Source organism: Lycium ferocissimum, chromosome 4 (assembly GCF_029784015.1).
Source record: "Lycium ferocissimum isolate CSIRO_LF1 chromosome 4, AGI_CSIRO_Lferr_CH_V1, whole genome shotgun sequence".
Classification (NCBI taxonomy): Eukaryota; Viridiplantae; Streptophyta; class Magnoliopsida; order Solanales; family Solanaceae; genus Lycium; species Lycium ferocissimum.
In genome coordinates this window covers 42,173,477-42,185,749 of record NC_081345.1, presented here as the reverse complement: position 1 = coordinate 42,185,749, position 12,273 = coordinate 42,173,477, and the positions used below count along the sequence as shown (strand labels likewise).

Genomic DNA, 12,273 nt, shown 5'->3' with positions numbered 1-12,273 from the left:
ATTTCAAGTTCATTGTATCTTTCTCCACCTTCAACACACCTCATCTTTATTCCCAATCTCATAGCCCCAGTCCCCACCACCCCATACCCATTCCCCTACGCACCATCAGCACCTTCATACATCTTAGGAGCCATTTAGACATGATTTTGAAATCATGATATGAAATCAATTGTTTAGTTGAAGTTTTGTTTGGACATGCAATTTGAATTTCTTAAGTTATATATTTCCTCTAGATATAAAAATCTCACAAGTTGTAAAAGCCATCAAAATTTTCTCAATTCTTATACAATCTTACCAAATGAGCAAATCATAATTCATAACAAAATTAATACCAGCTAGAAAGTCTTTCTAAAAAATACAACATCAATTGATCATATTTTAATTCAATAAAAAAGAAAAATTGTACATTAATTGTAGTGTAACTACTTTTTAATATAATTCTCGCACATGGTTAGTAAAAGTAAATTTGTTATAAATATTCTGCCAACTTGCATATCTTTTTTAAAATTTGATATAAATGGTGGGTAAATATATTTACTAACTTATGGTTTTTTTAACAAAATATAAACTTATGGGTCAAGTTTTATATTTTAAAAAAAAATTGAAACCATGATTTGAAATCTCAAATCATACATTTTTGGAGAATTTGGAATTTAAAATCATGATATGAAATTTAAGTTGAAATTTTGTGCAAATTGCATATACAAATCCTGATTAATAATATTTTTTGCTTATAACAAATCCATTTTTTTTGGAACTATTTTTCAAAGAAAAATATTTTCCTTCGTACCGTACACACCCTTTAACTGATTACTGACCATGAAATTAAATAACGAATTAAAGATTTATCATGCATACTAAAAGTATACAGTATTTAGAAATTTGTGATTTAAACCTTTCATTATATATTTGAATACTATTTCTTTTCTGAAACATATCTAAATATGTCATTAATATTACACGAGAATCATAAAAAAAGAAAAAAAAAGAGAATCTCAAAAGAAATTCAAACTGTCAAGTGCAGAATCTGTCTAATTTATTCATTGGGTCCTTAAATTTTAAGCATTTTCACAAATGGCAAGTCAACGCATACACACCCACATGGGCCACGTGTTTGTTCAGCTACAACAGTAAACTCATTCGTGCATCTTCCAGCAGCTTAAACTTATTTTCATGGCTGCCACTGCTGGTTATGATTGGGCTAAAGAAGTAGAAGAATTTGAATCCACTAAAGCTGGTGTAAAAGGTCTTGTAGATTCTGGTATCACAAAAATACCAAGATTCTTCATTTACAAATCACCATCAAAACTCTGTGAGAATGGTGAAATTCAGCTGAAAATCCCTGTTATAGATTTGCAAGGAATTGAAATTAACAGTGTTAGGAGAAAGGAAATTGTTGAGGAGATTAAAGGGGCAGCTAAAAACTGGGGCTTTTTTCAAATTGTTTATCATGGGGTTCCAGTTAGTATTTTGGATGCAATTCTTGAAAGTACTAGAAGTTTCCATGAACAACCTAAGGAGGATAAAATGGAGTGGTATTCTTCTGATAATAAGCATAAAGTTAGGGTTTTTACTATTAATGGATCTTTTAGTGAAACCCATGTGGCTAATTGGAGAGATGCATTAGCTTGTACTTTCATTGATGGTTCATTGGATCCAGAAGCTATTCCTATCATCTGCAGGTACAATTTTTATCAAATTCACTACTATTACAATGAAATTGGCCCTAATACAATTATTAGATATACAGTTAGACTTCTCTATAATACGTAAGTAACAACCACATAGGTGAATCCAGGATTTCAAGAGGATGAGTTCACCTTAGAATTTTTTTTTAAAAAAAAAATACGCAAAAGTGCATTTAGTAGGGTTTGATCTCACAACCTTAACGGATTAAAGGTAGCACATAGCCAGTGCTCCATTCGGTCTAGTTTGAGCATGTGTTCCTTTAGTTAATATTAGATATATTTTATGAAATATATACATAATATACCGAGTATAGTCGGGTAACCGTGTGTTCACGTAACCCATTTTCTATACCTGGATTCGCCCCTGAATAACCATCCTTTATAACAACATTTCACTGTAGAAGCCAAAAAATATCCAGACAAACGAGACCCTTATAGAGAGGTTTGATTGTAGATGATCTATGGCATATTCTAATTAGTTTGTAGTAAATACATTCACGTTCGGTCCTATGTTTTCCAAGAGTCTTTTATTGTCTTGTTAGAGATAGTGATTTATATGCCAGTTACAAAATATAGCTAACTTCTAGTTCTTTTTATTGTGTAATATTGGTTCGAGATGAGTTTAGATGGAGTAGCATGATTAGTGAGAACTAATATAGCTGACCCTAACTTGCCTAGGACTGAGACATAGTTGTTGTCGATCCTTAGTAGGCTTTTGGACATAAAAATGTGATATTTGAAAAAAAAAAGTTGGAAAAGGGTATTTGGAAGTTGAAGTTGTGTTTGGACATGCATTTAACTTGAAAAAAGTAGAAGTTTTTTGAGTGGAAAAAAAGTTCACTTGAAAAACTGGTCAAAACCATTTGTTCAAACTTGAAACTCATCTTCAAAAGATATTCAAAAAATCAATTCAATGTATAACCAAACGCTGTTTCGAAATTTTCTTTTTGAAAAAAATTTCATGTTCAATAGGACCCTTTGAAGTATCTTTTTGTCTGTACTTTTGACTCTGGACACCAAAATGGCCAAATGATACTGTCATACACACCTGAATTATCCTATAAGTCATCTCATTGATCATAGTATAACTATAAGTGAATAACTTATCAAAAAGAAAAGAGAAAAAAACTAGAGGTGAAAGATTGGAAATGTCATCTAACTACCATAACAAGGCTGGCCCCTCTTTTAGTAGACTATGCTATAAATATTCATGACGAAATGAATGTCAGGGTCTTTCTTTAAGTGTTATTAACTCAGTGGCGGAGCCAGAATTTTCATCAAGGGGATTCAAAATATAAAAAAGTAATAAACACGAAGAAGTCAAGGAGATTCAATATCTACTATAAAATAAAATTGATCTTGTATATAGAGTGTTATTTTTTGATGACTTGCCCTTCTAGCTCCACCCATGCTATTAAAGTATGATCTGCTTTGATTTCTTATCACAAATGGAATTTCTGCGTATGTGTTGTTGTATCTGTATTTTCTGTCTTGGATGGCTTATTTCTTAACATTAAAAGTTATCACTTGACCTTTAAGAGATGCTAAAACAAGATATTTTTATTTGGGCCATCATCTTGATGTATACTCTAATTGCGCAGAAAGGAAATAATGGACTACATGGAATATATGATCAAGGTCAGAGAAATCCTCTCAGAGTTACTTTCAGAAGCCTTAGGGCTAGGCAGTGATTACCTTGCAAAGATGGATTGTCTAAAAAGTGAATATTTGACATGCCTTTACTATCCACCTTGTCCTGAGCCAGAACTAGCCTTAGGCACAATCAACCACTCAGATTCGACCTTTCTAACTATGGTAGTTCAGGATTCTAGTGGTGGCCTCCAGGTTCTTCATCAAAATCATTGGGTCGATGTGCCTCCTATACCGGGCGCTCTAGTAGTAAACATTGGAGACCTTATGCAGGTAATTTCTGAGAGTACTGTCAAGTCTGCGACATCTTTCCATTTGCAAGTATTTTAGAGGAGAAAATAATAAAACTGGTCCCTTAGTAGGTTGGAATTAGTCCCTTATGTATTACAAGCAGATTATAGTCCTTTAAGTTTGCCAAAAGTGAACACTTTTGTCTCCATCAGATATTCACCAAACCTTAAATTTTAATCGGCACTGTGGAAAAAAAATTAACCATAAACACTAGAAATTTCCGTCAAAATAAAAAGACGCAACATAAAAAACTGCAGCAAATACAAAATAACAGAAATTGCACCGCAAAAAGTTACACCAGATACTAGAAATAGACCAAAGATAACATAAACTGCAAAATTATACCTCCAAATGTGAATTCTCATTAAATATTTTCTATTTTCATAGTTCCGGTTAAAGTTAACACCAGAGTTTAAATATCTGATGGAGACCAAAAGTGACTGCCCAGGTGATACTTAAGGGACTATTTTGAACCTACTATCAAAGATAAGGGACCATTTTTGTCATTTTCTCTATTTAGAGTTTAGTACAAGATTTCAAAATGTATTTTGCAGCTTATTACTAACGACAAGTTCAAGAGCGTGGAGCATAGAGTATTGGCTAGACCTGTTGGATCAAGGGTGTCAGCAGCATGTTTCTTCTTCCCCAGATCTGAATGTATGTTAAAGCCATATGGACCGATCAAAGAGCTTTTATCAGAGAAAGATCCTCCGTTGTACAAGTCAGTCTCGAATCTTGAATATATGGCCTATTACCAGAAGAATGTACGAGAATGTACTTCAGCCCTTCCCCATTTTAAGCTGTGAGTTAAATATAAATTCGTTGCTAATTTTACATGGTAAGCTTGAATTTCTCTCTTATTGTGTAAGGATACGTTGTTGTATTTACTGTGGAGTTGAAGAAATCTCTATGACTTTCCGCCGGTGTTACTTCTTTAATTTTTCATTTATGTTTCTCTATTTCATTCTGCTCTCTAAATCAAGTCTTACTTGTTTACCGGGTCAGTACTGATAGAATTAAGTGTGATTGACTCTCATTCAACTCTGCTCAAGGCCTTGATCTTTTTTTTTTTTTTTTTTCTTTTCACGAGGCCTCTAAACCATGAAGAAGTTAAGCGAACAAAATATGCTAACCTTGGCATTGGTACACCCAAACTCGCACCTATTTTAACCCTTAGTTACAGTATCTATTATACAAGATATGGGAAATTCACAAGCATTAGAGATATATATTCATACTGACACTGAAATAGTCAATGCTGCAAACTAAGCTTAAGACTGAAATTGGTAAGGGGTGGTTCTCCTCCTTTAACATCTCTTTATGTAGCTGCTAACAAAATCCTTGTACACGAAACTTCCGTAAAGAGGAGGACTATTGGACTCCTTAACCATTGCTGATGCAGGTTTTGATGTAACTCTCACTACAAGGATGAATGGAGCGAACAACTGTCGTTCGAACTACATGAGCATTTGTAACAGCTCTATGGGCATCACTCTTTAGCTTTCCGTTACTGATTACCTTTAAGACCCCCATGGCCATGGTCAGAACTAGCTCTACCAAGAGAGAGAAAGAAAGACCAGGAGACCATTATCAAAAAAAGAAAGAAAGAGAGATTTATATTCCATTAAAGGTCCGAGTTGAGTTTTAAATGGAGTACATAGTCAGTAAGGATTCATATAGCCAAGTAGCCGACCCCAGCTTGCTTGGGTTTGAGATACATAAAGAGGGTTGTTGTAGTTTTAGCATCCAACGACACAATTTGGCTTTACACTTTGGTTAGCATAATATATGATATAATTCTATAAAGCACCCTAATTGAGAGATATGCACTAACTAAATTGTCATGAATGAGAAATGACCTGAAATAATCCATATTCTTGGCACCTTTAACAATATTTTGGACCAATGGTCATTGATTGAGTTCTTCCTGAAGATCTATTGCTGGAATGATCTTGCATTGGGATAGTTATCTTGCCAGGTCTTCTATCTGGAGTTAATATATAAGGACTGGCACAGATTGAAATGAGATTCTCCAATATTCAATGGTTTCAGCTTAACAGTGCAACTCTAGCAAATTGGTATGAGAGGAAAATGATTTCCTCTTTCAGGTATAAACATATTTCATTAATTAAGCCTTCAGTATTATCATTTTTTAATATTTCTCCTTTCAATTATTGACCTTCACTAAGCGTCTCGGGCTTTGGTCTAGTGGTAAGAGCGCAACAAGTGATGTCTAGGCTAAGTGTATGTCAGGGCTGACTCTCGAGCTTTCTCACTTATATCTAAAGAAAGAGCTGGGGTTGGCAAGTAGAAACAAACTTGCAGTGCATTCCTTGTAATGGAATCTGATTCCTTTCAACTGCATTCTGTTTGATTAATTGAAAGCGAAAGGCTGAAATAAAATGTGGCAATTTGGCAGCAAGAATCCAAATATGCAAGCATCAAATCCTTTATTTCTCCTTAAACACCTTAATTGACACCATTAACCGTAACAGTAGTAAGATTAGATTTAGATGTGCAAAAGAAAGTACTCCAATAAACTACTAGGAGTAATTATTTTTTCTAAAATATCAAATATTTTGGAATAAATTAAGCTTACCAAGAAGACTAGTATTTGGAGCCCGAAGAACTACTACTCCCTCCTTCCCAATTGTAGCGCGTAAGACCATTTGATTTGATTTTAGCTAGTTTAAGAAAGAAAGACTTTTGAAATTTGTGGTACAAAACAAAGCCTTAAATATTTGTGTGAGCGATCAGAATCATCTCATAAAGTTTAAATTGTTTAAATACAGAAAGGTGAAATTCTTTTTTAGACTGATTAAAAAGGAAAAAGTCTTGTATAAATTGAGACAGAGGGTGTATTTTTTTAAACTTAGCGAGTAGGATAAAGATAGGAGTACGGATCGAGTTGGTTTGTGAGTAGCTTAAACTTTTAATAATCGAATAAATATGCCAACATCTCTCAGTCTAACGTCAAAGCCGTGCGAGTTGTGGAAATTTTCTTTTCTATTCTCAAATCATTATGGGAATCAAAAATCAGTTCGTCATCCTGAAATTGAGTTCTCAGTACAAAAGAAGTTTTTAATGTATTGTCACCTTATAGTCATGATCATAACTAAGTTTATTCCTCACTCAACAACAGGCAACTTTTCATATTAATTTTGTCAGTACTACGTGTGATCATAATATCATAGACTTAGGTGAATTCTTTGAAATTGTGCAACTTTTCATAAGGAAAATAATCTTGTGTCAAGCTGGTGCAAAAATGTCCAATCTATGCCTGAAAGTTACATTTTCCCAGCAGATCAAAGACCTGGAGAACCTATTGTTCCTTTAAGTGGTATCAGTCCAATTATAGACCTCAGTGAAGCTGGAGGACATGACGAAGCTGCAACACTTCAGCGAATGATCAAAGCCAGTCAGGATTTCGGGTATTTTCAGGTTTTCTAATTTCCCTTCTTCTTTGTGTTTGCCTCCAGAGTTTTACTTCTATACATTGACATTACAAAAAAAGGTTTACACTATCAAGTCTACAGGTAATCCTCCAGAATTAGTAATCTAGAAAATAAGGCATGTTATGAGTGCTATATAACGAGTTAAATTGCAGATAATTAAAGTCAGTCGAGATTTTGGGCCTTTTCAGGTTCTCTTTCCCCTCTTCTTTGTGTTTCCTTTCTTATACTTGACAATATTAGAAAAGCTCTACACTATCAGATTCACATAATTGGCCACAGTTAGTAACCCGTAGAACAAGGCATGTTACTTTCTATAACTGGTTAAATTGTAAATAACTAAAGCCAGTCAGGATTTCAGTTTGGGCATTTTCAAGTTTCTTTCTCCTTTTCATTGTGTTTCCTTCCGGAGTTTAACTTCTATGCATTGACAGTATAAACAACATCCTACGCTATAAAGTCCACTGGTAATCATTCATAATTAGTAACCCGGAAAATAAAGCATGTTACATGGTATAACTCGTTAAATTGCACTAATAGGGTAAAAATGACTTAAAACATAGTTTCTTACTTCGGATATTTGAACGTTGAGGAGAAACATACGTGATTGTTGATCGTAGGTTTTGTGAAAAACAGGTGATCAACCATGGAATTTCAGAAACATTATTGGAGGAGGCAGTAGGTGTGTTCAGAGAATTTTTTAACATGCCAGCTGAAGAGAAAGCAAGCTACTACTCTGTTGATCCAAATAGCAAATGCAGACTCTACACAAGCACTTATAACTATTCCAATGAAGATAAACATTACTGGAGAGATAATTTAACACATAATTGTCATCCTCTAGAAGATTACTTGCCCTTCTGGCCTGAAAAGCCAACTCGTTATCGGTACTTTCTTCAGTCTTTTTTTTTTTCCTTAGTTTTAGATTGCGTGCTGTTATACTTTCTAGCTACTGATACCATTATTGTTAGCAAATCATCCCGTATTTTCGCTTGACCTTAATGGAGTTACAACATGGATTAGATAGCTTTGTACCTTATTAAAATGTTGATACACGCGGTAGATTTCATGTGTCAAAATATGCCGGGAGAATTTCAACTTTACCCCTCTACTTTGAAAATATAATTAAAAAATAGAAAAGATTAAACTTGCACCTCTTTCGGAAGTATTTTTAACACGTGGCAATAAACAATCTACATAAGATTACAACCTAGTTCAAAGTTCCAAATCCATGTTGAGCTCCGTCAATGTGAAAGAAATACGAGATTTTTGTTTTTGGGATTTTCCACCTGGTTTCTTGGATGCAGTACCCGCATCGAGGCCTTGATTAATCTGGAGCTGCGTAAGGACCATTTAATGCGCTCTCTAGCTACAAGGATTTTTTCCATATGTACCCAGACCTCGAACTAGAGACCTCTAATTAAGGGTGTAGAAAATCCTAATTGGTGATACGAGAAAACCTGCTCATCATAAGGGTATCAACAGCCGAAAAGTATAACGTAAACATAGGGTAATTTTAAAACATAGTCCAAAGTAGAGGGACAAGTTTGACCTATTCCCCCCTTTTGTTGTCTAATGTTATATGGCAGTTGCACTGAATGATTAATTTGGTCCGTTCTACTTGATTTGTTTCCTACATACTAATTTCAGAGAAGTTATTAGCGCCTATTCAACTGAAACAAAGGAGCTGATCACAAAGATTTCAGATGTGATTAGTGAAGGATTAGGACTTGAAAAGGGGTATTTTGGAGGTGAATTAAGCCAAGTTCAAATGCTATCTGTGAACTATTATCCTCCATGCCCCAACCCAGATTTGGCACTTGGAATGCATAGCCACTGTGACCCTAACTTATTCACAATTCTACATCAAGCTAATGTTTATGGCCTTCAAATCTTCAAGGACGGTAAATGGTCTGGTGTTTAACCTCTTCCTAATGCATTTGTGGTCCTCATTGATTGCCAATTACAGGTATTCCCCTAACAATGAACTCTTATTGGTTTTCCATCTGGTATTGGGTATTCGCTTTGGGGTCCATTAAGCGTGGGGAAGTCCCACTTTAGGGGGAAAGTGTGCCTTACAAAATGAGATTTTATATCGAGGGCTCAAACCTAAAACTCTATGGAGTACTTAATTATCACTCTACCACAACTTTGGTGTTACTATCAACGAATATTGCAAGAATATTTTGACAGTTCATGCAATTTAACCGGTTCAATTTTAGTTATCTACTATTTGTCATGTTACATTGGTAGGGAAAATACCTCTTATTATAAGTCAACTTAACTTGATGGTGTAATATTAAATGCATTGTACGGAACTTAAAGAAAAAAGAGAGAGAAGGCCATTTCAATTAGCTTAGCACATTTTTAATTAATAAAATTGTGAGTGTTTGTACTCCTACCACTAAATTTTCAAAAAACTGACGGATTTTTTAGTCTGTAAACCATGTTTACTCATTATTTAGTCTAAAAGAAAGAAATTTATTTGGTACTGTTACTCTTCTTTAAAAGAAATACAGTATGATAAATTTATGATAATTCATCGGCTCTAAAATCCTACAGATCTATTAATTGAAATCAAATATTTCCCAATTAGGATTCCCCAATAGTTGAAAGATCAAAGCACAATTATCCTTATTGTATAGAAGAATTAATTTTCCTTCATATTTTGTTACGAATTTTGACTTACATAGATTGACAGTAATTTATTTTTTGTACTATCAATAGATTTTAACAGATAACTTGTCCTATGTTTTAGATTATCAGTAACAATGAGCTAAAAAGTGTCATTCATCGATCAATGACAAACTCGAAAGAAGCTCGAATCTCTGTGGGTACTTTCGTAATCCCTTCTTCAGATCGTCACATTGAACCAGCAAGTTCTTTGTCCAAAAAATCAACAAAATTTCCACTATACAAGGCTTACCAATACAAGGAGTTCTTGCACACCTATGCATCAAATAATGGCGATTTTGAAGCTGTCCTTCAGTTTTACAAGCTCTAAGCTTAATGGATTTTCTATATAATAATATATTGAATAAAATACAGGTTATTACGTACCTGGCTTTATGGTATTATATTGTGTGAAAAAATATTTCTACACAATAGTATGTTTCTCTTGCTTATATATGGTCATGTTGTGTGCATCAACGTTAATTGAAACAACGAGAGAACGGGATCGTAAAATTGATGCTGCTGATAAAGATTTTGGTTTATTCTCTAGATAATTTCTCATGGACTTGGCACAACAAGCACATGGTTTCTTCTTGATATTACATTCTATAGCCAAAATATGTTCCAAAAAGACATTTTTAGTGCAATTGGATGGATCCCTAAAGCTAACACTATGATTGCAATTCAAGAAGTTTACAAAATAACCAGAGCCAAACACTAAATCATGTTTGCTTTGGCCATTCCTTATAACCGTTGGACTCAACCCAACAATCGTATCGGATTTGTTGTCCTGTACTCACTAATGTTCTTTTTTGCGAATTTTGAATCTAACTCGACCACATTTGTCATGCCATGGAATATCGGCTCCATCGGGCAAATTAGTGGCAATGTGGGTGCTTTCGGGTTCTTGTATTACCCTGCTGGTATAGGGCTGAAGAATTCTCTATTTCTATTGGGATTTAATTTGTTACTCCCTATACCGTCCCAAATTTTTGATATCGACACCAAGTCAACGAAAAACTTTAAAAATAAATTTAATTGTATTAACTCAATATTTTAAGATTTAAATTTATATATTTGAAAACTACATAAATCAGTCTATATATCGTTTTAAAAAATACATTTTTTTTTTTTTTTTTTTTTCAGTTTGAAGAGAAAAGTATCTTTAAAGCAAGGCTGAATAACTTTTTGTATATTGTTCACTTTAATTCAGATATCGCCTGGATGGAAGTCTCTCGAAAAAAAAAAAAATTAGATGATTTCAAACTTTTTGTAACCGCTTGTCAAATCTACTATACTCCGCAGTATAATCGTGCATGGTTTCATGCATATGATTCAGCTTTATCAAACACGTCCTTCTCATGTTTGAATTTAATTTTTTTATATAACCCACACACGTGGAATGTTTTTTATTTTTTTTTACTTTTTGGATGACGGTGAGCTTTAATTTGAACTCAAGACCTCTATCTGTTCTAATGGTATGTTGAAGATGTGACCATCTCATTTAACAACTTAATTGTTAATTAATAGATCACGCTTTTAATTACTTAATTATATTATGTTTCAACATATTTTGTTAAATTCTTCAATTTTACGGCATTTATTTTCAATTTTCAATCAAATTGACATTCACGTCATTACCTTGGGATTTTTCCCATGAAATAGTATTATCATCATTTTAGAAAATATATACATAAAATACTTAGTTTTTCGACGAAATTTCACGCCAATTTCACGCGGAAAATCGAAAAATGGGATAAAATTCGCCATTTTAAAAATCGGCTCCTTTTTATGTGTGTGTTGATTTCAATAGTTATCGTTGGTCAAATATATTTCTAAAAATATAAACGACGTCCGAGCGCTCAGTTATGACCATCTAAGTCGGACCCCTCCCCATAAATAAAAAATTTTGGCTCCCTATATTTTAAATTAAAAAAAAAAATTCCCCCCCCCCCCCCCCCAAAAATTAAATAGGCTAAATCAAAAATAAAAAATAAAAAATTTAAACCTTAAACAAAACTTACATCCAAACTCCTTTTCAAAAAAATGACTATTAACAAAATCTACGAATATTAAAAAAAAAAAATGAATCCTATTAAAAAAAAATAAACAATGTTAAAAAAAAATTGTGGGCCTATATTAAACACCATGCGTATCAGCACACACACTAATATAATAAAGTTTTAAATACGGACAAAAACTTTTTGTTATATTAATCGTGCTTTGAACACCTTTTTTCAACCCCTAAAATGAATCAAGCAATATATATATATATAAAAAAGAGTTAATCTCATATTAAAAAAATAAACAATGTCAAAAAAAAATTCGTGTTTGTATTCTAAAATACTAATATAATAAAGTTTTAGATACACGATTAATAAAATGAGTTAAACGAAAAATATTTACTAAAAAAAAAAATGAATCCCGTATTAAAAAAAAAAAACAATGTTAAAAAAAAATTGTTTTAGCCTCATATTAAACACCATCCGTATCGATATCACTAATATAATAAAGTTTTG

General features: G+C 33.2%; 1 protein-coding gene and 1 pseudogene across 1 annotated transcript; both read left to right on the top strand.

The window, feature by feature from the left end:
* The first annotated feature begins 972 nt into the window (after window positions 1–972).
* On the top strand, window positions 973–4,547 carry LOC132053052 (1-aminocyclopropane-1-carboxylate oxidase homolog). The gene is made up of 3 exons (XM_059444860.1): window positions 973–1,682; window positions 3,290–3,611; window positions 4,184–4,547. Exons 1-3 carry the CDS (start codon window positions 1,174–1,176, stop codon window positions 4,433–4,435), a joined length of 1,083 nt encoding a protein of 360 aa, XP_059300843.1. The 5' UTR covers window positions 973–1,173; the 3' UTR covers window positions 4,436–4,547.
* Window positions 4,548–6,905: 2,358 nt separating this feature from the next.
* LOC132054066 (hyoscyamine 6-dioxygenase-like) lies at window positions 6,906–10,239 on the top strand (annotated as a pseudogene).
* The last annotated feature ends 2,034 nt before the right edge of the window (window positions 10,240–12,273 follow it).

Bases quoted from the DNA above. Each gene is read 5' to 3' on its own strand.
- LOC132053052 (XM_059444860.1), top strand. From the start codon at position 1,174: ATGGCTGCCACTGCTGGTTATGATTGGGCTAAAGAAGTAGAAGAATTT. The intron at 1,683-3,289 runs GTACAATTTTTA...CTAATTGCGCAG, and splicing joins GCTATTCCTATCATCTGCAG to AAAGGAAATAATGGACTACA. The intron at 3,612-4,183 runs GTAATTTCTGAG...TGTATTTTGCAG, and splicing joins ACATTGGAGACCTTATGCAG to CTTATTACTAACGACAAGTT.